At 42.4% G+C, this 26688-nt stretch overlaps 2 protein-coding genes across 6 annotated transcripts in view; one reads left to right on the forward strand and one right to left on the reverse strand.

Moving 5' to 3' along the window:
* The window catches only part of poln (polymerase (DNA directed) nu), an 80777-nt gene extending 77073 nt beyond the window's left edge, over positions 1-3704 (forward strand). For 4 of the 5 annotated variants that reach the window (XM_026162261.1, XM_026162262.1, XM_026162263.1 and 1 more), the window contains 5 exons: positions 1451-1561; positions 1707-1785; positions 2268-2335; positions 2767-2828; positions 3335-3704. In XM_026162261.1, the coding sequence (XP_026018046.1) occupies positions 1451-1561; positions 1707-1785; positions 2268-2335; positions 2767-2828; positions 3335-3421 (407 nt within the window). In that variant the 3' untranslated portion in view covers positions 3422-3704. Of the gene's footprint in view, positions 1-1450; positions 1588-1706; positions 1786-2267; positions 2336-2766; positions 2829-3334 lie in introns of those variants that run through there. The other variant, XM_026162265.1, reaches the window with a different exon arrangement.
* Positions 3705-5500: 1796 nt separating this feature from the next.
* Positions 5501-26688, reverse strand: part of nat8l (N-acetyltransferase 8-like) — a 29833-nt gene continuing 8645 nt past the window's right edge. Inside the window, exons 3-4 of the mRNA XM_026162316.1 lie at positions 26028-26192; positions 5501-12876 (exon numbers count right to left, since the gene is read on the reverse strand). Of these exons, the coding sequence (XP_026018101.1) occupies positions 12509-12876; positions 26028-26192 (533 nt within the window). The 3' untranslated portion in view covers positions 5501-12508. The remainder of the gene's footprint in view (positions 12877-26027; positions 26193-26688) is intronic.

Below are 26688 nucleotides of genomic sequence, written 5' to 3' on the forward strand. Positions count from 1 at the left end.
CCAAAAAAATAACCACCTGTAGCAACAATAACTTGAATTCATCTTTTTCTCTGTGACTTGATGGTCTCTCACATCATTCATCACCCTCCACCACCGTGCTGACAGCCGGTGGTGTTTGTGCTCATATGCTGAGCTTTTCTCCAGATGTGGTCTTTGCATCATTGTGTGTTCATGTCATTGTTCCAGGCGTCTTGTGCTGTGTTCATTTTAGAGAGAAGCTTTTTGTAGCTACACCTAAACTGAACATCCACCCTTTCAAATTGGGACCTCACCAACACATCGTCAAAACCCATTTGAAAATTAATTTTTACTATTTGGCATTTAAACCTGTGTTTTGTAGTTGATGTTTTGTTTTTTTTAACTTGGTATTATGATGTTTTATCCTCAGACAAAAACAACTGAATTTATCCACAAGGAGCAAATACAATTCTTATTCATATTAATCTTTTATCTGTACAGCACTTTGATCAATGCTTATTGTTTTTAAATGACCCTATGAATAAATACATTTACTTCACATGACTCCTGGCAGCTGGCACCATGCTTGTTCGTTTTTCTGTCATTAGATTTTTAACTTGGTGACTGAGGCCTGTAGAGTTTTGCATCTAGCTCTTGGGAGTTTTCAGTCTCTCTGAGCACTCCATGCTCTGACCTTGGGGTGAATTTGCTGGGATGTCCATTAGAGGTGGGAATCACCATACATCCCACGATACGATATTATTGCAATTTTTAAAAATATTTTGCGATATTCAGATTCTGTACATAAAGGTAAACTTTATCAATATTCATTATATCTAATATCAAAGTCTCGCACTCAGTCTTTCTCTCATTTCAGTCAGTTTTATTGTTGACAAACTGAACGGTTTGTATTACAGTCTAGTCCAACTTAACTGAATGCAACCATCTGGTACAATTATAGCTATTCTGAACTATGCAATTTATGAAAACTATGCAGCCCCTTCAGCAACTGAAGAATTTGAAAGTAAATTAAAACAAAATATAATTTTACATTAAATAAAAAAGTTTTAAACTTAATTAAAATAAAACATGTCTTAAATTAAAATAAGCAAACTGTCATGTTTATTGCTGCAATAAAAAAAGTTAAACACATTTGGACAGTGTCAGGATTCTTGCTCAGAAAAGGATCAACATGCTCTGAAGTCAGAGCATGTTCCAGTCCACAAAAACTTTTTTTGTAACAAAATATCGATTTCTGCTGTCCCTGTATCGATACATTATTAGCAAACAAAATATCACGATACTACACAGTATCAATTTTTCCCCCCAACCCTAATGTCCATTGTGTTAACACACACCTCCAGATCATCAGATCTTTGGTATTAAAAAAAATACTATATCTTCCAAGGAAACCAGAGCAAGTAATGTACTATTCTTAGAAAAATCATTATTAATTATTCCATTTAAATATTCATTTTTTCAATTCTTTTAGGTTATGTGCTGTCCATTATGGGTCGCAGACGGAACCTCCCCAATATCAACTCCCCAGACTGGGCCATCCGCATGCAAGCTGAGAGGCAAGCTGTCAACTTTGTGGTCCAGGGTAGGAAGACTGATAGCACTCTTTGTGTATGCTTTTCTCAGCTTCTCTTTATATTTCACATGTGAAGTAGGCTTTCAAACTGCTTCTCTGACCTGGAGGGTTTGCCTCTTGTTTGTTGTGTATGTGTTTTTATTTGTATGTACAGGTTCTGCTGCGGATCTCTGTAAGATGGCCATGATCAGAATCTTTAACCTGGTCTCCTCCTCCAGCTCGCTGTCTGCCAGGTACCACCTCTAAACATGGCACTGCTCACCAAAGATGCACAGACTACCAAAATCTCCTCTCTCCTTTGACGAGACAAAATACGCAAATGCGTGTTGGCTCTCCATACCGGACTAAATCTACACAATCAGAACTTGCTCATGTTCCATATTTATGCAGGAGATCTGACAGAGCTTGTCTTACCAAAACACACAAACGACTTGCTGTGGTTTACCAGCCAGCTACATTTGTAGAGATGAGGCATGATCCTGGATTAATGCTGGTAATGATGCCAAACAATCAGCTGGAGTAAACAAAGTTGAAGCAAAAGCCAATATATAACAAAATTACAGAGCAGTGTGCGAAGTAAACGGAGGAGTCTGCTGAAACAGTCAGATGCCTCATTCTTTATTTTTAGTAGCTTTAATAGCAACAGTGGTGTTTACTCTGTGTGTGTGTGTGTGTGTGTGTGTGTGTGTGTGTGTGTGTGTGTGTGTGTGTGTAGGCTTATAGCTCAGCTCCATGATGAGCTTCTGTATGAAGTGGAGGACTCCCAGGTGCAACAGTTTGCAGGTAAAAAAAAATCATTTTATCAGCTATTGACAATTTAAAAAAAAAAGGTCCAGGTCAAATTTTACTTAAATAAAGGTTAGTCCAATAGCTTCAGCACTCTTTTATTTCGTTAAAGGAAAACTGTTTCTTAAATTAGTTTCACTTTATATGTTTCAGCCAATTGTCTGTGCCTCAGTCTCCGGGGCCGTCTCTCTGCATTAATGTATTGTACACAGGAGCCATGTCACAGTGGGGACAGTATATAACACACTGAAAATACCTGAAATGTGTAAAGTTGGTGTTTTAAACAGTGTAGTGTTTAGATCACTCTGAGATTTGAATAAAGATTTTTTTAAGTGAATTAAAATCTTGTTTCCTAAGCTTTAACATATAATTGCTATGCACCATTATTTTTTATTGTTCAAAAATAAATACAGATTTTGTTTGTGCAGCTCTGGTAAGAAGTAGCATGGAGTCGCTACAGCACATTGATCATCTGGGAGTCCATCTGAAAGTGAGTAAAAGAAGTGTAATTGAAATCAGATGGCGGTATGGTCTTGTCACATGTCAAGTGGAGTGCAGGATTGATGGGAAACTGTAGATTTTCTTGCTAGTGGACTGTGGCTTAAAGCAGTCAGTAAGCAGGTTACTGCAAACAGACTGAACTAACACACTGGGTCCTACTATTCTGAATCAAATCACTTTTTGAAAGCCCAAACAGAATAAACATGTTCCACAATAAACAAGCTCAAATTTACAAAAATGTCAGATGCTTTTCCCTTTAGTGAAAAAGTCTGACGTGAATAAATTACTGATATATTAGAAGATAAAAATTTGGCCGTTCTTTTTAAACCTTATGAAGGTTTGAGATGTAGGACATGGGTTGCCATGTTTTGATAAAAAGGAGCAGATTGTTGTTTGTTTGCTGTTGTTTTGTGGTGTTTGGTGCATGTTAAAGAAAAATGTATTTAAAAAAAAAAAAGAGCCAACGCCCTTCCTTTTCATCTGTGTGATTCCCAGGTGCCCCTGAAGGTGGCAGTCTCCAGTGGCAAGTCTTGGGGGTCCATGTCTGAGCTTGACGTCCCTCCAATGTTCCCCTCTCTTTGAGCGCGTCGCCTCCCTCCCTTCACCTCCTCGACGGCGACGCCTCTCTGTTGAATCTGCTTCTTCTCCCCCTCGATGAGCTCCTTTCTTCCCCTCATAGTCTCCTCTTCATCTGTACCCCTTCACTTGTCCTGTATCCTCATCACTATGGAAACCAGCCAGCTGAAGCTCCCACTTACTTTTTCTCCATCCGTATCCGGGGGCAACGGCAGGAGCCTCAGACTGGATCGCACCAGTTTGGTGTTTTTTTTTTCTTGCTCTCTCTCCATCCTCCAGAAAAAGATTCCTTGTCCTCTTCCTCTCCTCCTCCTCTCCTCCTCCTCATCTCCTCCTCCGTTTTCTCACTATTTTCTTAGATGTTTTTCTGGTCGTTGCCAAGGTGAACACTTCATGTTCAAGAGAGGGCGTGATATTTATCGGTTCATAAAATTGTTTCAGGTTTAAAAAAAAAAAAAAAGAAGTAGTTAACCTCTTTATCTCTGTGGTGTTTTATAGAAAAGACTTCCTTGTATTTATTGTTCTTTTGCCTTTTGTGTGTGTGTGTTTAATAAACCTCACATGTTCTTGTAAATATTCCCGGTCCCACCGTTTATCTCCCATTTTCATGCATTTATTTCTGAAGCTAATTTGCATGCTACATTTTAGCAAGCTCTTCGTGGATTCGTGTTTATCGAGTCCTTTGAGGGATAAATCATACTTGGAAAAAGCATTAAAACAGAAATGAGCTGCATTTAAAACATTTTGCTGTTTTAATGCAACGAAGCTTCGATGTGTTCAGAGACACTTGTGTGTAATAAACTTCACCTCGTGTTGGCTGCATTCATGACTCAGAGCAGATGATCTAATTTTTCTCTGCTCTTCGCTCTCTGCAGCTCATCTTTTATCTGCTCACTTGGCTCCAGCCCACTCGCCCCTTTTGTCTTGTTTTTTTGCCTCTCTCTCTCACACACGCACACATTCCACAAATGCTCGTATGGACACGTACATGCACGCACGTCCACCGACACCCACACTTTCCATCCGTGCAGCCGAAATGAATGCGCTCGCGCACATTCAGCGGCTTCCAGGCACACTGACCGACTTTCTTTATCTGTGGCAGCCACAGCTAGACACTTTTTATAGTGTCCTGCAATTAAGACCCTTCGAGCCTGCAAAATGTGTCTGGCAGAACCATACGCCTTGTGACAAGATCAACAAAGCCTAACCCCCCCATTATGCATTTGAAATGTCACATCACGTTGGCTGCTAATTGTAGGAGTTGTCGGGACAAAGGTGCATGTGGAACATCCAGCAGATCCAACATGAGTAGTGTCTTGTCATGCACTTAAATTCCTGTAGTTTCCCTTGTTTTTTGTTTTTATTCCAGAGGAATCAACCTTCCCTTTTCCGCTCCATTAGAGAAGTGTTTCTCACCAGGTCAGTCTGAGTAGTTCAGAGCCAGACCAAGGGACAGTGTTATGGAAATCTGCCCCTCTATTCTCTCATTGTTCTGTGGTTAAAGGGTGAAAGCCCCCCCTCCTCCTCCTCCTCCACCTCTTTGCGAGGGAAACGAAAGCCTGGTATGTGCAAATTCAAGAGGACACTCGCGCTTTTGGAGTTGTTCGAAGCACGAGGGAGGTAAAACAAACACTTCTTTGTTTTTCCAGAGTGTGTTTTATTTAGCAGTGTCAGTTGCACAGCAGACTGTGCTGGTATCCCACTTTTGCTCCACTCTGACTTGGGCTTTGACCTTTGATTTGATAGGTTAAAATGGTCGGGCATTAAATTAAAATGAAAAACGTAATTAGACTTCTTGAACGTTAATCTCTTTTCCAGGATGTAATTGAGGTTATTGAGTGTGGTCATTTAAGTGATAACTTCACCTCAGCGACCTGTGCCGTTAACAGGAGCCGATCCCGAATCCCTCTCAAGACCCCAGATGAGCTTCTCCCTCGCTGCCAGGAGGTGTGTAAGTAGAACCTGCAGTATATCCCCCACCCACCCACAGCTGACATTTATGTCACTTCAGTTCAAATATTGCTGTCTCATTTCTCTCCTCCCCTCTGCTCTCTTTGGGGGGGAAAAAACAACTCCAGCACCGTGTAAAATGCATCATCATTTTAATCGATACAATATATGTACATCCATGTTTCAGTCATCATAATGCAAGAAATCCCATCTTTACATCTATACAGTGTTCCAATTGTATTCAGTATAAAAGAAAGGGTTAATAATCACAATATTAAGAGTAATCCCCATGTGGTGATGCAGAAGTCTTCCAAACGAATGGCAGAAAGGGAACTGAAAGCTAATAGATCTCAATAAATGCCACTGCAGTCTCACAGAGGTCACATGGTGTTACTGTCTTGCTCTCTCTCTCTCTGTCTATCTCATGCTCCATCTTCTCAAACTCCCTGGGAATAAATAAATATGCAAAAATCACCACACCATGCTTGGTCTAATAATGTACATTAGAATCATGTTGCAAGATTGGATTTTAACCCTCCTTCCTTCATACATGTGAACCTTCTGGGCCCCTGGTGCTGTGTACTGGCTGTTCTACTTGAAAAGGGGCCTCTTTTTCATCCCCTTCAGGTCCCTCGGGTACAAAGTTCCCTCAGATGCTGTTTAACCTCCACCCCCCTACTTCAAGTCCATCCATCTCATCCATCTACGCTCCTTCCATTTCTTTATCATGGCGGGCTTGTTGACCTGCCTGCCTCCCCACAGTGTGGCTGCATATCAGTCCCCCTGCTGTGCTTTGTGTGGTCAGTTTCCTGGCAACAGACAACAGCAATGACAAGGCTCCAGGGCAGAGAAAGCCCTCTTTGCATTACAGCAGCTTACTATAGCTAGATAGCTCCAGAGCCCCTGATGTTCATGGTCATGGCTGGTGTGTGTGCGTGCTACAAGCTAAAAGAGCTGCAGTGTTCGGGCTCGCAGTACGACAACGCCAGAGAGTTCAAGCAGACAGGAAGTCCACAATGGCGGCGCTTCTGAAAGTGGCTGCTGCTGTTTCTGTGTGACTCTTGTGAGGTAGCACAGATTAAGACACCTGCACTACTGCAGAATCAATTCTCTTATTTTAAAAATATATTTTTATATATTTTTAAATCCACAAGCATGGTTACAAAAAGGAGTAAAAATGACCCCCAGATGCTATATACAGTAAAATATACTTTACAGCTTTACAGGTAATAAATCGTAGATTAAAAAACAAAAAAGAAGCCTTTGAAAATCACTGGTAAGATACGCAGTTGAGAGCAGTGATTTCGGCGGCTGCAGCACGGTTTTAATTGATTAGCTTCGGTCGTGCTGACAGACTGTAGGAAGTGAAGTCGCAGTGCATGTTTAAATGGTGCGAGTTAATCAGAAAGTCCTTATGGTTGAATAAAAGCTCTGTTAAGAGATTTACAGAAGCAAGCATTTACAGAGTGGGACTACACAATCTTTTTTTTTTTTGGTCCTGTCTGCTTGAACTCTTTTTTTTTAGCATCCATTAGCCCCTTTGTGTCATTTCCCTTTGACTTCTGTACAAATATGTAGCGGTACCCCTTTTAAAAAGCAGATCTTTGACACCCCCTATGTAAAGACACGTAAAAATAAAAAATAACCCCAAACATTTTACAATCAAACACCCCCTCAGGCTTCAGCATAAATGAGCGGTAATGTTACAATACTAATTGTTACAGTGTCGGGCATGTAAATATCAATGCAGCATTTCATGTTTCTTGATAAAATCCTTGCCATTGTTCTGTTCTTTTGCCTCCTTGTGTTTATTGCTTGCTTAGATGGCACATGGGCAGAAGTTTTCCAGATAATAACGAGTAAATTACAGGGCTGTGCTGAACAAAATGGAGCCGTGTGAGGAATTAAAAATGCAGCAGTTTCTGTCACCTTTGGCAAATTTCCACCTCCTAAAATAGCCTTGGGTTGTAGCATGAACTATTACATTGTATCCTGTTTATATATATCTTTATGATACATACAGTTGATGATACAGGAGAAACTTTATCCATGTTCTTTATAGGAAATGGTAAAAAAAATCAAACTACCTTGTACTGTATTAGCAAAACAAGACACAGTTGTGCTACAAGTGCTTCATGTGTTCTTGGCACCCGTGGCCTCAGTCCAGAGTGAGTCCTTCAGCGCTCTCCACAGTGGAGCAAAGTCCTCACCAGAGGTAGAGAGAGAGAGAGGGAGTCCATGCTGTGGAGCTCTGTTGCCTCCTCCACCCTCCTCCACAGCTCCCCCACCCCACCCGCCGTCAATTGCCAACGTGGCACATTCCTCCCTCGCCCCTCGCCCTCCTCGTCAGGTGGAACAGTCCAGGCGACATCCATTTTCCGAGACTAAAATAAAAAAAAAACTCCATCGGGATCGGTTAAAACCAGCAAGGATGATAGGCTGCAGTAAATAATACATAAGCAGCAGGAAGAGATGGCGGCTATTTACAATCGCACGAAAAGTCTAACGTCTAATGTTGAGAGGTTGAGTCATCTAACAAAAGACCCAATTTTCTGTTTTTTGTTATTTTACACTTTTTCTCGTTCAAAAAGCAACCAGACCAAAAAAAAAACATACATAAAATGTCGGTAGTTTACATTCATGCCTTTGAATGTTCGCCCACAAAGCGGCTGAGCACGGACACGCAGCATCAGAGTAACGCAACACACCCACAGGATCTGTACATTTGTGCAGTTTTCAGGTCTATGCTCCTTTACTAGCAGATAAACTGAATGAATATTGTGACATAATCGTGACACTGGAACCGTTTTTGTACCTAGCGTGAAGTTGAAGCGGCCACTTGAGTTAAAATAAATAAATACATAAATGCTGAAGATGTGCCTCTGTTTTATCCATCAGAGAAGAGCATCAGGTGATCTTTTTGTTATTATTTTAAAGCCCTCTGAACTAAAAGAGCCTTCTCCAGCAGGAGAGGCGTCCATGCAGCATACCTTCTCAGGAAGGAAAGCTCACGCTCAAACAAATCACAGGAAAAACAAACAGAAACCAGCGGTGAGATTGGTTTTTGGATTGTACATCAGCAAAATACGTCATAGGAACGGTGCGTAACTAAATATACACTCTGATAGACGCTGCATACCGTCTACATTCTAACATTAAGTATGCTCTACCAGTTTTACACGGAGGTCAGGCTTCACAGGGTGTAGCATTCACATTAAGTAGAAAACAGACATTACTCAGACTAGAAATAAATGCATTTTAGTCAGTGCACTTTGCCTTTTACAATTCAAAGTCACCCTTCAACTACCTCAAGTCATGCAGTCCACAGCGTTTTTAAACTCCAGTGTTTGATTCCAGTGCATAAGGCCTTGGCAAAGGCATTTTGAATACCGTCCCTTTTTGTTCAGAATATGTATGAATGTGGATAATAGTTCCTCCCATAATACACGAAGGAGCTTTATAAAATTTCATCAGGCAGAAAACTGAGATTGGCAGCAGCAGAAATGGCTCAGAATCGACAGACTTCACATTCCTCCACAAGATCTAGACAGGATTTTTTTTTTATTTCGTTTTTTAACAGTCCACCTCAGGAAGGCTCAACCTCAAGCAAGTCTGATAAAGACCGGGCTGAGCCATGCAGGGAGGACCTGAATACACTGGCAGGGATAACCACTGTGTTTTCTGTCCCACTGACTGTGATATCTGATTGTACATGAGGTGAAATAAATGTTATAGTCTGATCCATAGCTTTTAGTGTTCATGCTGTAGTTTGGCTCTAACTTCTGTGTTCGGTACTCTGTGAAGTTCCCGAGAAGCTGTTGCTCCAGAAACATCACAATAAAATAAAGTGTGGCTCCCTTTTGACTCTCCAGCAACAACCAAGTTCAAAGCAGATGCATCAAGGTGGTGTGAGGCATCCTCCACGTGTCGGCCCAGTGAAAACATCTGAAAGAACTGTTTGATGCTTTCAGTGCCTTCGTGCCTCGTTTTTTTACTCTATAGTGCTTCAGTGGGATTTCTTGAATTGGCGCTATTTTAAAGATAAAAGCGTACCAGCGGCTGAGCCTCCTTTACAAGAGCGTTGTTTCTCGTGGCTCAAATTTAAGGAAGAGTTAAGGAGAAGAAGCCTTAGTGTCATCGGACCCAGCGTCCAGGGTCTTGCCTTCATTATGGGGATAATATACAAATATCCTTATATATAATCTATAATATTGTGGGGAGTGTAATTCAGAATTAGATGCAGAAGAAAACGAGTGCATGTTTCATTTTAGGCATTGAGCACAATTAAAATCTAATCATCTAACTTGTGTTTCCTTTAGTGTCAACTTAGCAGGGACTTTTTTCCCCCTTTTGCATCATCAACTTTCAAATGCTCAATGAAAATCTAGCAAATCTTACCAAAGAAGAACACACTTCGAGTCACATTCCTTCAATCCTGCTCCAATTTATGAAAGGATCTACTGCTAATCGACCCCCAGCTGGTGACCGATTAATCTGATTACTTTCCAATTCTGCAAGGCTTTTAGATTCGGATACAGTGGTGAAGGTTTACAAGCACTGGCTTGTGGCTGGTATTAATTTCACGCCCTTGTCATGACAATTAAGAACGTAAACCATTACTTTAAAAGAAACAAGAGAAAATAAAATACGTCCATTTTTCCATTGTAATTCATGTGTTAGGAGTTTCTCTCCTAAAAGTTATATTTGCATTCAAAGACACATTTCATGCAAATGGTACAACTTTTTTCTTTTTTTTTTCCGAAGAAAGAAACACATATTTGTTTTCTATATGTTTATATCAAAGAAGAAGCTTATTTTCTTTTTTTATATATATATATATGTAGTATATATATATCAATTCACTTTTTTCTACACTTTTCTAGGGCAGGCACCGTACACACACCGGGTACAGAGGCATGCCACACTTGCATTGCTTTTGCATTCTACAGTTGGTTGGCTGGCAGGCATAATGTCATCCAGGCAGTGCTGCATTTGGTGAGTGTCTGCACCAACTCTGAACACACACACACACACAGGCATTTTCTCCCTCACTCTCTGAGTCTTTTGCGTCACACCCATACAACCATACATCATGTGCAACTTAGCTCCAGCCAGTCCAGGCAGCGCCACACTGCCTAGATGACATCAGATCAGGGGGCGGGGGTCTACGGCTGATGCGACAAGCTTCAAATGGAGTAGTAAAAGCAGTGCAGCAAGGCTCCTGTGGCACATGCAGAGAGGGGCCAGGAATGGCTGGAAACTTGAGCAGGATAGGTCAAAGGTCAGCGGAGGGTTCAAATGGAGGGTGCATGGTCTAGCCCAGGGTTGCAGACAGATTCATGAATGGGAGGTAGGAGGGGAAGGAAAGCAAGGCAAGAAGGGCCAGTGCTAAGATTGTGACAATTACATCTGTATTTTTTTCCCTTTTTATATATTATGTGCTTTTTTTTGTTATGTTTTGCTTTAGGTTGGACTTTTTACAAATGGTTTAATAGCATAACTGAGGCTCAGAGTATGGATGGCTGAATCTACTGGTGGTCGTACGCTCGGAGGATGGAGATGGAGAGAGGTGTTATGGGAGAAACTCTGACGTTCGCTACATGAGTTTTTCAGTTTTTCAGCTGTATACACAATATAAGTACATGGAGGAAAGGGAAACACTAGTGCCAATAGATCAGATAAAATAATCAACTGCTGTTTGTGCTCAGTCATGTACTGTAGGTTTGTGAGTATTGCTTGTAGTCTTACTCAAGTTGCTCCCCAATAACCTGGATTAAGCAGGCGGAGTGTAGACTGCAGCGACTTTGTAATTGTTGTAGTTTTGACAGTAAAATTTGCATATTTAAATGAAGTTTGTTTCCTCTTCAAAGTTATAAAATTACTAATCATCAGTTAAACACTGAACTGTATCCAAAGTGTTAGAATTGACCTTGATTCAATCAGTAAACTATTTTAAAAGTACACAAAGAAAGTACTAATGTTTAGTTTCATAATACTTGATTCAGTGAGAAAGGTTCATCGCACACAGCTGAGACTCGGTCTGCTGTCAGACCAGAGCCTCGTCAAACGTACACACACATACACACAGTCACATATTCACAACACACACATAACAAGCTCTGACGTGCAGCTATATCTCATCTCGGGATCTGTCAGTGTGACACACTGCAGCGAGAAAGCGCCACCCTCCTGTCACCGCAACCAGCCAGAGACCCTCCCCACAGCTCCAGTGAGAAAAGGAGGTGATTCATCGATCCGGGAAAGAACATAGAAAAGGGGGGGTTGTTATCCAATCGGACCATCAGTGAGGAGAGTAAAGAGGAAGGTGTGTGTGAGGAAGATGCGCTGTGTTTATTCATGATGCAGGATGCACACAGCACATGTTCCAGTAACCATCCTTGCCATCTCTTCTCTCTCACTGTCGGGGTCAGTAACACACTCTCGCTGTGCTTCAATATGGTGCCTTGGAGAGGTGGCTAAAAGCCGGATCACTCGGTTTGTGTGTCTGTTCACACACCAAATCATTTTTATGAAGGAGAGTGTGTGCTAAAAACTCCCTTAACCCTTTTTTGAGGAGTCTATGTACTCCCCCCGGTCCACGCATTGCTCTATCCACCCACCCCACATAGAAAACTGCACTCTTGAGCAACTAAACATGATTTTGCTGTGGGGAGGGAAGGTTTGAGGAGAGCAGAGAAACGTAAATGAAAGGTAATGTTGATCAAAATCACATTTTCTTGATGCCAAAGGGGCTGGGGAGGGTGCTGAGATGGGGGTGCCAGTTAGATGTCTTCTGGAAAAAGCCAATTTTTCTCTCCCGCAGGTGAGAGGAAGGATTAAAGATACAAAAAATAAAAGATTATTAATAATAGAAACAAACTCTTCTTTAAAATGTCAAAGTATAATACAAAAATCAACAAAAAAAAGCATAATAGTAGTAAAAACGTTAGTGACTTAAGGGTGAAATAGTAGAAGTGTTAAGTCATACTCAAAGTTATCCCTAATGACACAAAATAAATAAAAGCTGTCAGAGGAGAGGACGTGGTCAGGGCTCTCAGGTGAAGGAGGGTCGTTGCTCTCTCTCTCTCTGTCCCTCTCTTTCTCCATCTCCAACTCTCCAGCTCTCTCTCTCCCTGTCACCTCTCACTCCTCACGAAGCTGCAGGCGATAGCGGGTATGGCGGATCTGGAAGAAGAGCCTCTCCAGCGGCGAGCGGCTCATCCCGGGTAGCCGGTAGTCTTCGCTCTGGCCCGTTCTGCGGAAACCCAGCGACTCATACAGCTTGTGGGCGGCCAGCTTCACGGCCGTCGTGCCGAGGACCACGCCGGCGTAGTTGTTGCGCATTGCGTACTCCAGGACGCGACGACCCAGCGCCTTTGCGATGCCTTTGCCGCGGTAGCGAGAGTCCACCGACATCCGCCGCAGCTCAACCGTGTTCTCGTCCTCGTGGCCCTGCGCCGCCACGATGCCCACCACACGACCATCGAGCACTGCCACCCAGAAACAGGAACCTAACAGGAGGAAACAGGAAACAAAATCCAGTCTTACTGCGAAAGCAAGAATTATATTAGACATGATTTAGCAGCCTGTTAGCCAAGCTTCGTGTAAACACTGCAAACAGCCAACTGGGATCTCTCCAATGTTAGTGGAGCTGAACCTGCTGAGAGCAGGTGTTTGGTTTTTCTTTATTGTCTACGTTTCTTAATTTTGAGGGTTTTACTGTCTTTGTGCTAAGCCTGTCAGCCTCTCATCCTATTAAGCTCATAGCTCCATATTTTTATTCTTTCCTCTGTTAGAATAGTTGTACATTTCAAAATAATCCATTCTAGGATAGGCTATCTGCCCCTGTTTGGACCATCTTTCTTCTGATTGGCCACCCATATCAAACAGGAGGTTTGAATAGCAAGCGACCATATTTACTCTCTCTAGGTTGCTAAGAGCAGAAAACAGACTGTCTGAAACCGAGTATTTAGCTGCACATACACTGACCTCATTATTTAACATCACTGTATCCATGTATGAGAGGAAATAATTAACTTTGACATGAAGGTGAAGAACAGAGCCTGTGATGGTGATCTTTTTGTGTTTTTGGATAAAGGTGTCTCACAGTCAGCTGCTCCGGTACACTGCCATGACTTTGATCATATGTCAGACCTCTGAAATATCTCTTGCATGGAACACAAAACAAGCAGTATAACTGTCTTAAACTATTAAACAGGACATGAAAACTATAACTGGTTGCAAAATAGTTGGATGAGGCAGGAACTGATCTCAAGATGAACGTCGCCTTGCATGGCTGTTGTAATGACTTAAGGGCTCTGGGTAGAAAAACCAATGAATGGAAAATAGAAAAAAGGGGATGCAGGGAGCAGCTGAATGAGCAGGTCTGACTGGAGCTTAATAACGTTATCCACTCAGTGAGGACTGCTGATTAAAAGTGCAGGCATGACAGAGCAGTCACTTAAAGCTGACAGCATACTGGAGCAGAGACTCTGATGTCAGATAGCAATTAAAGATGAGTTTTTGGGCCAAAACACTGTCATGTTACAGATGCTTATACACTATCAGGGACTTGCTGCATCTCAGGATTAATCAGACTGATGACAGACAGACAAAGACACTCAACACACGTCCAGGCAGACAAATGAGGTTTGACCAACATAGAAAAATGTCAGCAGACAATGCTCCTCCACCACAGAACCACTAAGAGCCTGAATATCAGCCCGTTTTACCATCAATCTTTATTCCTGCTGCAGTTTGTAAACGGTTCGCTTTGATACAGAGCAATTGTTCCTTTTCCCCTCTGAAACTTTTCAGTGATAATACTTCAGGTTCAGAGGCCAGAAGGATGTGAATCATCCTGAGTGTAATTTAACATTCGTTTAAATGTTTCTGAGGTAGAAACTTGTGCTATTCATGATGTTTTAATGACACTTTTAGGAGCCTGGAAGCTTTGTGACTTTTAAACCCAACATGACAATGCATGTGCCCTTGCAGTAATCTTTCAAAGAAAAAGACTTTCTAAACCTTCTGCTGTGTTGCATAACTGTGGTCAGATAACTAACATCAGCAGTACTTATTCCATGTGCTGGCAGTGTTTCTGTGGTTTTGTACTAAAATGCCATCTGTTTGTGACAGACAAAGTAAATCTGACTGTTCTGTGACCGGCAGAGGCCGACCTGCGGACAGCAGAAATCTGCCTCCATCTGTTCACGAGCTCTGAATCCTAACTCTCTCTCTTTGTCCTTACTCTCACTTTTTATGCCGTTACACACAACATCTCCCTCTTCTCTGTTTGCTGCTCCCTCACACAGACACGCACACTAAACAGGCGGTGAAATTGACATCATGCATCAGTCCCACGTGTTCGCGAGGATTTGATGGCCCTGCAGGCTTGTGTTAAGCTGATCCAGAGGCTTCTGTTAGCGAGTCAAACAACTGTGGCAACGGGCAGCCCCCAAGTGATCCCCACTCTCCTAGTGCTGACATTATAAGCTGGAAGCCCCTCGAGTTTCCCCAAGTGTGGAGATGTTGCAGCCAAATTGGATTTAATTATCGGATATAGAAACAATGATTTGAACACTTTGCAGACTAGAAGCGATAGATCAGAGATTTTGTCTGCCTCTCTGGAAATGTGGGTCAGATGACTGTGCAGTTTGCTGATATCACAGAATATCACAGGCTATGTTGCCAAAAGTATTTGCTGAACTTGCGTGACATCTCATCCTTAATCTATAGAGTTTAATATGATGTTGGCCCATCCTTTACAGCTATAACAGTTTCAGTGCTTCTGGGAAGTCTTTCCACAAGGGTTAGGAGTGTTTATGGGAATTTTTAACCATTCTTCTATAAGCACATCTGTGAGGTCAAACAATGATTTTGGATGAGAACACGTGGCTCACAGTCTCTGTGATTCATCTCAAAGGTACAGTGTTGGGTTGAAGTCAGGACTCTGCCGGCCAGTCAAGTTCTTCCACACCACTCGCTCATCCATGTGTTTCTGGGCCTTGCTTCATGCACTGATGTGCAGCTATCTTTTACCAGGAATGGGGCATTCCCAAACTGTTCCTACTGGCATCCTGTCACAGTACCACCACTGAGCTCCTGAGAGTGAGCCATACTTTCAGAAATGTTTGTAGTAGCAGTCTGCATAGGTGCTTGATTTCATGCACTTGAGCCATGGAGGTGATTGAAACACCTGAAATCAGTGATTTGGATGTGTGAGTGAAAACCTTTGGCGATATAGTTTAATCTCTGGTTAATGAAAGTCCTATAACCCTAAAAAAACCAGTCACAGCATTATTTTCTCACGGCCACTTGGATCTGCATAACAGAGTTTTGGTGGATGATGGTTTAAGGGGCTCGTTTGTGCAGCTCACATGCAGAGTTTAAGTGATTTAGTATTAAGTACCATTAGTGTTGGATTCATCAGCTACTTTTTAAGGAAGCTTGGAGCTGATTAGTAAACTGTTAGCTCGGTGCTATTTGTCATCTAAGCTCACTTGTTTACAGAAACTAATCTTTTTAGTAAGTCGGTCACATTTGGACGCTACATGGTGAGGATGTGCGTGGATTTCTTCCTGTTTTAGGCTATTGAAGGAAAACGTAGCTCATTAGCAGGGCACATAACAGCTCCATTCACTGCTTTCTAAAGGTTGTGTGTGTGTTATTCCTCTCAGCCATGCTCATAGCCATGATTGGTAATATCTTCCTGTCTATTAGCTTGTTTCTCACTTTGATCCAGACAATCAACAGTAATTTGAATGATTTCAGTCAGAGGATAAACCAAAATGACTCTTGAGATCTTTGTAGTTTTCCTCTAGTGAGATCAGAAAGCTCCTGGTTTGAACCCTGACTGTATGCAGTTGGTTCTTTCTGGATACTCAAGACATATATGTCACAGGCTCTGTTTCCAAAGGAAACTGAGATCCTGCAACATGCTGCAAATTCTTTGATTTTCTATCACTTGGTTGTGATGAGCACAGGGAAATCTGCAGTTTTTGGCTCCAAACTGGACACTTCTGAAGCGGTGGCGGGGAGGAGGTCACTGATGAGACTGTTAGCAATGGTGTCACCCTCTAACACAATACATGTGTCTGGCAGAGAGGCCAGATCTGTCAGATATTATTGTTATCATTAATCATTTTATCATTTTATCATCTTTGCAGCATTTGTTAACAAATGGATTCCTTAAATCTGGAGTAAATAAAGTTTTTCTCATGTTATTATGGGTTAATCTGTGATTCTGAAGTGGCCGTGGATGTGCGATAGATCAAGTGTATTGCAAAAAGCGCTCTGTGTGTGGTTACATGCGGCTCATAGTCCGAGGTCCTTCGAATGGTCATTAAGACTAGAAAAAAATGTAAATCCATCCAGTCCATGTGATCTGAAGTAAAGTGTCTCACAAACAACTGGAGAGATTGTCGTTAAAGTTTAAGTGAAAACAAATGCACGCGACAAACTGCTGAACAACAGCTGGAAATTTAATCAGGGTTGATTACAGTTTGGAGGAAATTCAGTCCAGATGTGTTGATTTAATGACTCAAATGTCTGACATATGTTTGTTTGCAGCTGGTTTAATTAGAACATGTTATTCAAAGACCAAACAGCTGAGAGGGTGCACTGTACACCCGTCCCTTTGACCTCGTCCTCATTGCAGTTTTGCTATGATATGCTGAGGGAAGCCATAGTGAAGCACTCTTTGCTGTATTAAGCTGATCAGAGGCTTTGTCTTTACTCGTCAGTACACGCTCATGTCCTGATAAGTTATCAACTTTTTGTCCTCACCTGACACCCTCACAAGTTTAAAATGTTTTTTGAGTTTTTACGGTACTTTGGGAGTCTCGCACAGTTAAACTCACATTGGAAATGATTGAACACAGCAGCAGAATAAATTTAAAGTTTGGCATCTGGGCACTGAAATGTTGGAGGTGATTGAGGAGCTTAAAGAACAATCAGTGAACTGGGGCAGCAGAGGCACTGACCTGTCAGAGGGGAAGATGGGAAATTTTAGCCTGTTCGGTGTGGCTCATTAACTCACCGGGTGTCGTTTGGCATCTGTGACCTGAATCTGCAGGCTACGGCATAACTCAGAGGGCCTCTACTATAAATTGGTCATTTTATCCCGCAGTGTTACTTTTGTTTACCCCAAACTGTGATCTTTTCGTAAATCTAACCAAGTTTTTCTAACCAAGAAGAAAAATAGAGGTGAACCCATGGGGTCCCGCCTGAGAAACCTGCAGCTCGTAACTCCTAAGGTGGACTTTGTGGGTCCAAAAGCTGGACCGTTATCTCTACGCAACCAGTCTTAGCTGGTGTATTAAAGGACAGCTTGTTCGTAAAAGGAAGATCCGATCCTATCTGAAAAACTGGTACAAGATGAGAACATGTTGGAAACTTAGCAGTTTAAACAGACAATTTGGGAAACGTGTCCTGATGACCTGAGGAGTGTGGCGTGTACGTATGCACAAAGCAGTGCAGCCTGGTTTGACTGCCCGCCTTGGAGGCTGTGTTTTTTTAGTGCTTGTTAGCAAATCTAAGCATGCATAGTAATTACACTAAGATGGAAACACACTCCTGTGTGTGGGCAGGGTAGTAGAGCCTCTCAGAGCTTCTAGCATGGCTTTACTTCACACCCATGGTGGCTTTCTTTTAAGACAGGATGATGGCGAGCTCTCTGAGTCAAAGACTTTCCCTGTCTTAGAGTTTGGAAGGGTCATCATAAAAATATTTGAGGGCAATAGTTAACTAAAGCTGTAAATATCTGTCTTCTACACGCTTCCACTTTTCTGCTAAATATGATAAATAACAATTAATTTAGTCTTTCAAGGTATCACGAGTTAGAAAGAGGGAGTGAGTGAAGGAGGAACTCGCTTTGAGAAAAGCGTTAAGCTCTCTGATGCTCCCGCAGCTGTTTAAGAGTGGAGCGGTACTACAGTGTACCGCCTATGTTTTGGTGTGTGAGCGAGTGTGTGTAACTGGAAGGTTGTATGAATGAGGTTACTCAGTCAGAAAAAGGAGTTAGTCAAAGAGAGCAAAGAGGAACAAAAAAAGAAGAAGTCATTCAGCTGTCCTGTGTGAAAGACGCAGCAGCAGAGGAGGAGGAGGAAGGCGAGCATCTGAGTTAACAGTAAATGCGATGAGACTGAAAGGATCCATTATTGCTGCTAGGGCATACAAACGCAAAGGAGGGGGTCTGCCATTATTACAGGGGGAGTGGGGTGGGGGGGGGGGTCACGGAGAATACAGATGATGTCAAGATAAGAAATAGATTGAGCAGAGAGTGAAGGGTGAGAAAGGGAGCAAGAGCTCTGAGTTGTGGAAATCTTTCTCTCACAAGTAAGAATCTGATTACTGTATTCTTAATGCGGCGGATCTAATTTCTCTCAGTAGCTCAGTAGATATTAATAATCCTCCATGCATGCGCGTGGGAGTGTTAGATACTGGCTGATGCTGTGATATGAACCCTCCATTAAATTTTAAAAATTACACACATACCTACAAACTACATGAGCACATAGACAGGAATGGGCTTCATTGTGTGCAAGATGATTGTCCTGGAGGCCTAATATGGTAAGGGCTCCGTCTAGACGCTGCCTCGCTCTGCTGGAGCTCACTCCTCTGTGAAGCGAACACCGTATTAACGCTTTTTGGGCGAAAGATCGGCGGCGGCTTGGATTTGGGCGTGTTTGCTAATTGTTTAGGCTTCTAGTGACCAAAGTATTTCTTTCTATTTCCCTGCAGAAGGCGTCTCATTGCTGCAGGGAACATTAAAGTCAATTTAAGCAACAGTGATTTATGGCTTTGGATTGAAAGTGTCGTATCACTGCACGATTAATCCGGCCCCGCCAGACATTACATTTCGCGCTTCTGTGGGGAATGAGATCTCCCTGTGGTATTCATCAGGTGCCTATCAGACTGTGTTATACGATTATTTTTCTTCCCGACAGTTCTGGTCACATTTTGTCACTTGTAGTGCTAAAAAAACACACATATGTTGCGTTTTGTTCCACTGGGCACATTAGCATAAGTGGTCCACATATGGTTAACCCGTTATAGCCCGAATCATGAAATAAACGCCAGAAACTACATTTTTTTGAAAATGACAAATTAAAAAATATTAATTAAACATTAATTTGCACATATGAGTTTCAATTTGTAGCATTTTGCATTATGTTTATATGGTTGGGGGGGGGGGAGACCTGGGGGGTTCCAAGTTATTTTGTATATATAAAAATCCCTTAATACTGTTTTATTTTCACTTTAAAGCAAAAAGACTTAAGGCGGAGTCGCTGTAATGCACTCACACACAGATACACTGTACTCCTCAGGTCAGAGTGCATGCTGGGAGTATGGATTAACCTGTCACGCACAACCCCACACGTCAGCAGTATCTTCCTTGGCCACGGGCGACGAATGCTGAGAAGAGATGACTGTCACACAAAGGACACGGTTTCCAGATGTGCGCGTGAGCACTCATCAATGCAAAGCAGACTGATGCGCCTACGTGTGTGTTGTCACGCTTCATGAGCACACACACAGAGGAACTCATTACGCACGCCCGACTGTTCGTCTTGCCGCCTGCCTGTCCGCCAGCACGTCTCCATGTTGTTTGTACGCAAGCGTGCGAGTACGCGTCCTTTTTCTTGCACACTTGCGCTTTAATGTGTACGTGGCATCCATCAGCGTACAGCTGCTGCTCCGACTGCCCTCTCTCGATCTCTCTCTGGTTTGATTCTCGGGGTCAAAGGTCACCCGTGTGGGCTTCACGACCGAATGCAAAATGTTAATCTAACCCAGAGGTGGGCGATTAATCTTCCTGTCCGAGGGGCCACGTGAGAATCTGGGACTGTTGAGCTCAATAAGCTGAACTCAGTTCTGCTCAATATAATAATTTTTTATCTCTTTTTAACGTTACTGGAGCTCAAACCTATTACATCTACATTTATTGTTCCTTTAGAAATCGCGACCCTTAAACTGCAGACGCAGTCTTAATCTTCATGCACGTAGTCTCTCGTCTATTGATAACAGGCTCCTCTGTAATGAGCGAGTCAAGACAGCGAGAAAATACACAATGCGAAAACTAATGAAGCCGCTGACACGCCATCTAGTCTCTCTGACGAGCACCTTTGTTCGCCATTGATTTAAGCAGAATGTAAGACAAAAGCCGGAGGTAGCGAGACTGCAATCTATTATTAATGATGGGATCGACTTCCTCAAAACACTGAACCGACAAGTGGCAGATGCTCACGTGTTTTCAGCGTGCAGGAAAAATTAAAAGACAAGCGTGTATTCTCCAGGTGGTATGCGTCCAGCAGAGCCTTTAAAGGAATCGTGCTTATGATGGTACTTAAAACTAAAACATGTCCTAGTATTTAATCAGATATATATTATATTTTTTAAGTAATGTGTTATTTATGTGGGCACAAACCCTCAAACTGGTAACGGAAGGTGTAAGTTTAAGGACATCTAGCTCCAACATTAAAAGTACCAGCAAGGCTTTGAGGTGGTTTCTAAGATGTGCTGAAAATATTTTGAACCTGGGACAAAATATGTGGATAAAAGCAGTCTGAGCCCCACTCAGCTGATTATGAAATCAGAGCAGCACCAGCTCTGAGGGCAAAGAGTTTTCATGTCTGCTTCTTCTGGAGCGCAGACATAACAGCGTGCCACCTGCACCACTGAAGGCCAAAGAGGCGTTTGCGTATTTTCAACAAGTCAAATATGGACTTTTCTAAGCGACGCTTCCCCGGTGTTGACTCGAGACATGAAAAAGCATTCACTTGTGGCAGAGATAAAATGGCATACAAGGTTGATTTAGCTTTTTTTCTGCTGTGGAAATTGTATTAATTTTTCTTTGTTTAAGTGGAGAAAAGTCTAGTTTTTAAGTTGTGAAGCAAACCTGGACGTGTGCAGTCTGAGAACAGCAGTCACACAGTGATGTAAAGGAATCAACATGATCCGATTCACTCTGTGCTCCTCTCTTTTTTCACTTTCATTTCCCACTCCCAGCAGAGTACTGCCAAGCCTTGTTATACTTGAGGCCGCTTCCTTTGAAAAAGGGAGTTCTTCCTCCCCACTGTTGCCAAGTCCATCCTCATAGAGGACTGTAGTGTTGTTGAGGTTTTCTCCCTAATATTAGGTCTCAGTCAAACAAACTTAGGGACTGATAAACTGTTTACTGTAGCCAGTAAAGAGTGTTTTTCATTTCCCTTCATGACCAAAGACATTACTTTGTGTCTGCCAGAATTCTAGATAGCCCAGCTGTTCCACCACACCTGTTCCCCTTCAGCACAGATGAAGTATATAGGAAAGGAAAAGGAGGAGTGATACAGGTGTGAGGGTGGAAAAAAAATCCCAGAAAGATTAAGGAATAGTAGAGGGAAGCATCCAAAGAAGCTCATTAAACTAAGATATCCCAGCTGATGTGCATGAAATATCCCATAGAGGTTCCTTTGTGTGTTGCAGTTTCATTTTGGGCCACAACTGGACATGACAATCACAACATGGGCTGGACGCTTCGGTTTAAAATAAAATACATGTCGCTCATACTCTTCTCAAGTGCGATACCAGTCAACAAAAACACTCCTGTTGTGGATGCAGACTGTGCAGACTACAGTAACAACCAGCTGAGCCCAAATTTATTGGGAATTTTAAAGTGATAAGGAAGCTAAACTGAAATTTGTAAAGAGCTGTGTTTGGCGCAGAGGCCATGATTGTGACTCATCTGGTCTATCTGCTGGCCAGCAAGCCCTAGATTTATCTTCCCTCCCCACACGCATAAAGTAAATGCTATACTTTACAACACCCCTCCCTCAGATGCCCCGTTGTCTCACCTCTTTCCCTCACACACTCTCTCTTATACTCTTTCTCCCTCATTCTGTCGTTCAGTCCTAAAATAAGGACAAGTACCAGCAGAGGAAGCTGCGCCCTCACCTGCAACCGAATGAGCTCAAACCTCCCCCATCCCTCTTCCACACACATGCATAAATGTATAGACACACACATACAGGGCTACAATGAGATGAGCAGGTATTTTAATGTCCGCTGCCTCGATGAGACCCTGCAGTGATCATGACGCCTCATTAAACAGCCGCTATTAATGAGCGGGTATCTCGCCTCACCAGGGAGCTTGGTTCAGTGTCTGCTCACACCCTCATTTCATTACACTTGCTTTTTAGGCTGTAAGTGGCTTTAGGATGACCTAAAGTGACACATCAAGTAACAACTAAAGAGGGGATAAATGATCCGACTGCTGCCGGGACTTTTTTAATTACTCCAAAAAGAAGTCTTTTAGCATGCTTTGACTGCTTTGGAGATCTTTGGGTTTGAGCAGTAGAAAGGCTTAATAATGGCAGCTGTAAATTGCACATTAGTGCACAAATAATAACTGTAACGAGCAATCAGTCACAAAGCTGGGTTTTGGTATCTCTTGGTGTCTCTCCAACATGTAGCAAATAATAGTCTCAGCACTAAACTTCATTATATTATAGCCCAGCTGGGTTGTTTTTACAAGTTACCAAAAGTTTTAGCTGCTACTTTTTGTTAAGAAACAAAAAAGATTTTAAACTTTCCAAAATGAAATGACTAGATGTGGTCAAAAAGAAAAGTTTGTCGAAAAATAAATAAAGTCAGCTTTTATTTCGCCTGTATCTGTTAAATAGTTTCTGTAGCTGGTTAGTCTTTTGTATCTGCGCTCATGCTATACGTTTCTTCCTGCTAAAAGGGAGTTTTTGCTCCCCGCTGTCACCAAGAGCTTGCCCATGTGGGACTGCCAAATTGTTGTTTTTTTCTCTCTAATATTACAGTGCTGAACATTGGCGGGGGGGTCATGATCTCTGTCTAAATAAATAAATAAATGTGGGTAAATTCCCAGATGATTAAACATGCAACTATTTTGCTGGTAATACCTGAAATGAGTAAAGAAAATCAACAGCCTATTTATGCAGATAATTCATAATTTTATTGGGGGGGGTTATATTGGTTGGGTGTGATTATTGAGGGGGGGTCATAACCCCCCTAACCCCCCTGGAAATTACGCCCCTGACCTTGGGGCAGCTGTTTTTCCTGATTGGTGCTATATAAATGAAACTGAATAGAGGAAACGGATTAAAATTTACATTACTTCACAGGGTTTGTTGAGTACTTTTAAATGCTGTTTTTATTTAAGCTTATAAACATTATTGTGTGTTTGAGTGCAAATCAGATAATTTTTGAAATAATCAATCAATCAATTTAATTTCAATTAAGTGGCATTTTTGTACCAGATCTGTCCAGGGTGTGCCCCGCCTCTCACCCTATAACAGCTGGGTAAGATAGCCCACCACAACCCTGAATCGGATGGATGGATTGAAATAAGCCTCCAGTCTTTATTTGAGACACACGTACATATTTATCCTCTCAACCATTGTTAGCTCAATTTACTTCACAACCTGTCTGCCTGCTCTCACACACACACACACACACACACACACACACACACACACACATTATTGAACACAAAAGTCCTTATCTCATCTGTTGCAAACTCTTAAACGCTCCCTGTCAGACCCACCCACACAGACACAGCTAACTCGTTAGCTACTTGGCTCACGTAGAGAGCTACAGTCCACAGAGTTGGTGTTTGCATGGTTGTCAAGTAAACCTCAGAGATGAACTCGTGTTATTTATCTTGTGATATATTCCTTTGCTGTTATCTGCTGCTAACAAGCTAAAATATGGCATGATCATGTTCTTTTTTGTTTTTAGACACTTTGATTATCTTATTGAAACTTTCCTTATAGGACCCAGTAGGTTGATTTGACAGTTTATTGTCCAAGTCCTTCTGAAATTCAGGGACGATAGCAATATAGGTGTTCAATAAGAAATATAGTATAATAACAACAACTAACCTGTTTGTTTTGTTTTTTTCATTATTCTCATTTTGTACCAGGGAAAAAAATTAATTATCTTTTTTTTTTAACTTAAATGTCTGGGGGGGGTTTTTCATCCCTTAATCACTGTTTTTAAATATTAAAGCAGCAGCAAATGAAATGCAACAGATAAATATCATCCAAGTGCCATCAGAAAATGTCGTTATGTGCTTATAGTGTCGTAGCTGTCAACAAACCAACACCATGTTTGGCCAACGTTGCATTAAAGAGGGCTAATTACTGTTATACATACAGTGGGCTGTGTGCATGCTCATGTTTACTCTTAAACTCTCTTAAAGTAGCTTTGCATTATTCACAGTTTAATATAATCCTTATTTATCTTATACTTAACCTTGGTGCAGTCCCTCAGTGCACCCTCCCCCTTTAAGCCAACTTTTTTTTCATTGGCTGCCCCTCACAAACAGGTTTGAACAGCAAGTCGGTGGGCTTTTGTGCTCACAGCCAGAACTGTGACCCTGAGATGACCATATTAGGAATATCCCCTCTCTATGATGTCATAAGAAACCAAAGAGTGCAAATAATCAAAACTATGCAGGCTTCCTTAAATTAATACACATCCAGTTTTCATTAAGCAGTAAAGTGTGTGTTTGCATTAGAGCCCGTTCCTCTTAGAAAGAAGCTGACTTATATGATCTGTTTTCAGGGCCTTTAAGTTCAACAAGTTCCCCGTTATTGGCCAAATGTTTCCTCCTCTATATAACCACGCACCCCTACGTGCCATGCCATTCTGTACACACTTTAAACAAAGCACCACAGTGACGTCAGCGGTGCCTCTCCATCAGGACCGCGTGCTGGTACCCAGGTGTTCATCCCCGTGGGCCCATTCAGAGTGCACGGATATAATCATTAGCATTGTCCAAGAGCAGTGGTGCCTGACCCCATCTAAACCATCACAGCCCTGCAGCAATAATGGGAATGCTAAATTGCATTTGTGTATGCACTGGATTACCAAGCCAAAGGGCACAATGTCAGAGAGAAGCAGACAATGGTGGGGGGGCAATTGATGAACACCTGCTTTTTATATTTGCCACGTGGTCTGGGTTAACAGGGAATAAATGTGTCGAAGAAGTTAACAAGGCAGGGGAATGTCTGAAAAAAAGTGTGTCACACGTGTACGTGGCTGTCCGTCGGTGCTGCCCGGAGTTAAACTCCCGAGGAGAATGAATAGTCAGAGATGACACCAGAGGTGGATTGATTTTTCCAATTAGAAGCTTTAGTGGAGGAAATGAGCCTTGCCGACACCGAGTGTACTGCAGAAAGTGTATCAGCAGTCTCCTCTGCACGATCAATAGCCCTGTGATGCCACCCCCACCCGCCCCACCCTTTACTCCCCGCCCCCTACCTCAGTGTCCAAGCAGAGCCCAGAGAGGAAGCAGAGTGGGGGAAGGAGTGGAGACAGAGATATGGGAGGAGGGGTGGGAAAGCAAGGAGACGACCTGCATATTTGATGATTTGCCTCTGCATCGCCTGAAGACTCTTAGACAAAGCTGTGTTTAAAAACAGCGTTTTTGGTTTTTTGTCTTGTTAAAAGTTACAGGCCCAAACTTTTCAGTGCGCCAATGCATTTTTTTCACCCACTAACTGCGTGCTGGTGATGGTGGAGCACTGGGAACTGACAAAACCACACACATTGTGTGTGTGTGTGTGTGTGTGTGTGTGTGTGTGTGTGTGTGTGTGTGTGTGTGTGTGTGTGTGTGTGAGAAAACAGTGATGTGTTCCCTGCCTCTTACCTGTGGGTTTCATGTAATATGCATCTATGTCAGCCATGTCCGTGTGCAGAGCACAGTCCAGATAGTTCTGGATAACTTTCCTGCTGTAGTAGTAGCGCGCACCCATGAGAATGAGGGGTGCACAACAGGTCAGCGTGAGGGATTTGGTCATGTAAAAGCACATTACTATGGAGAAATGGAAGAAAAATAAACAAAACCTGTCAGAAGAGAAAATCACATGTTTGATTTTTGCCGGACCCGTACACACACACATACACAACAAGACATCTGTAAGCATTAATATCAGGAACAGCTGAATCAAATATTTGGATAATTTTTCACACAAACCCGCGTTCATCAGACATTTTCTGGGAGACAAAAGTTAACAGAACGACAGAGTTTGTTCTGCCTGAGGAGAGCGTATTAGTGCTGGATTCATCCAACCAGTGCAGTCCATGTTGGGAGTTATTAGTAAGATGTAACGCTGGGGGGCGCAAAGGGAGACAGAAGCAAGCAGGATGGATGCTGCGCGTAGCATGTTGCGTGCCATGCAGTAACCTGGTTGCTACTTTGTTCGCTCATTTGCACTCCAGGTGGAGCGAAACAGAAAGCGCTAAAATGCGCGGGGTAGGAAGCTTCCGCTCAGACGAGGTTTTCAGTATTCAGGATCAAATTTGGTTGG

The sequence above is a fragment of the Astatotilapia calliptera genome, chromosome 3 (assembly GCF_900246225.1).
Source record: "Astatotilapia calliptera chromosome 3, fAstCal1.2, whole genome shotgun sequence".
In the NCBI taxonomy this organism is placed as follows: Eukaryota; Metazoa; Chordata; class Actinopteri; order Cichliformes; family Cichlidae; genus Astatotilapia; species Astatotilapia calliptera.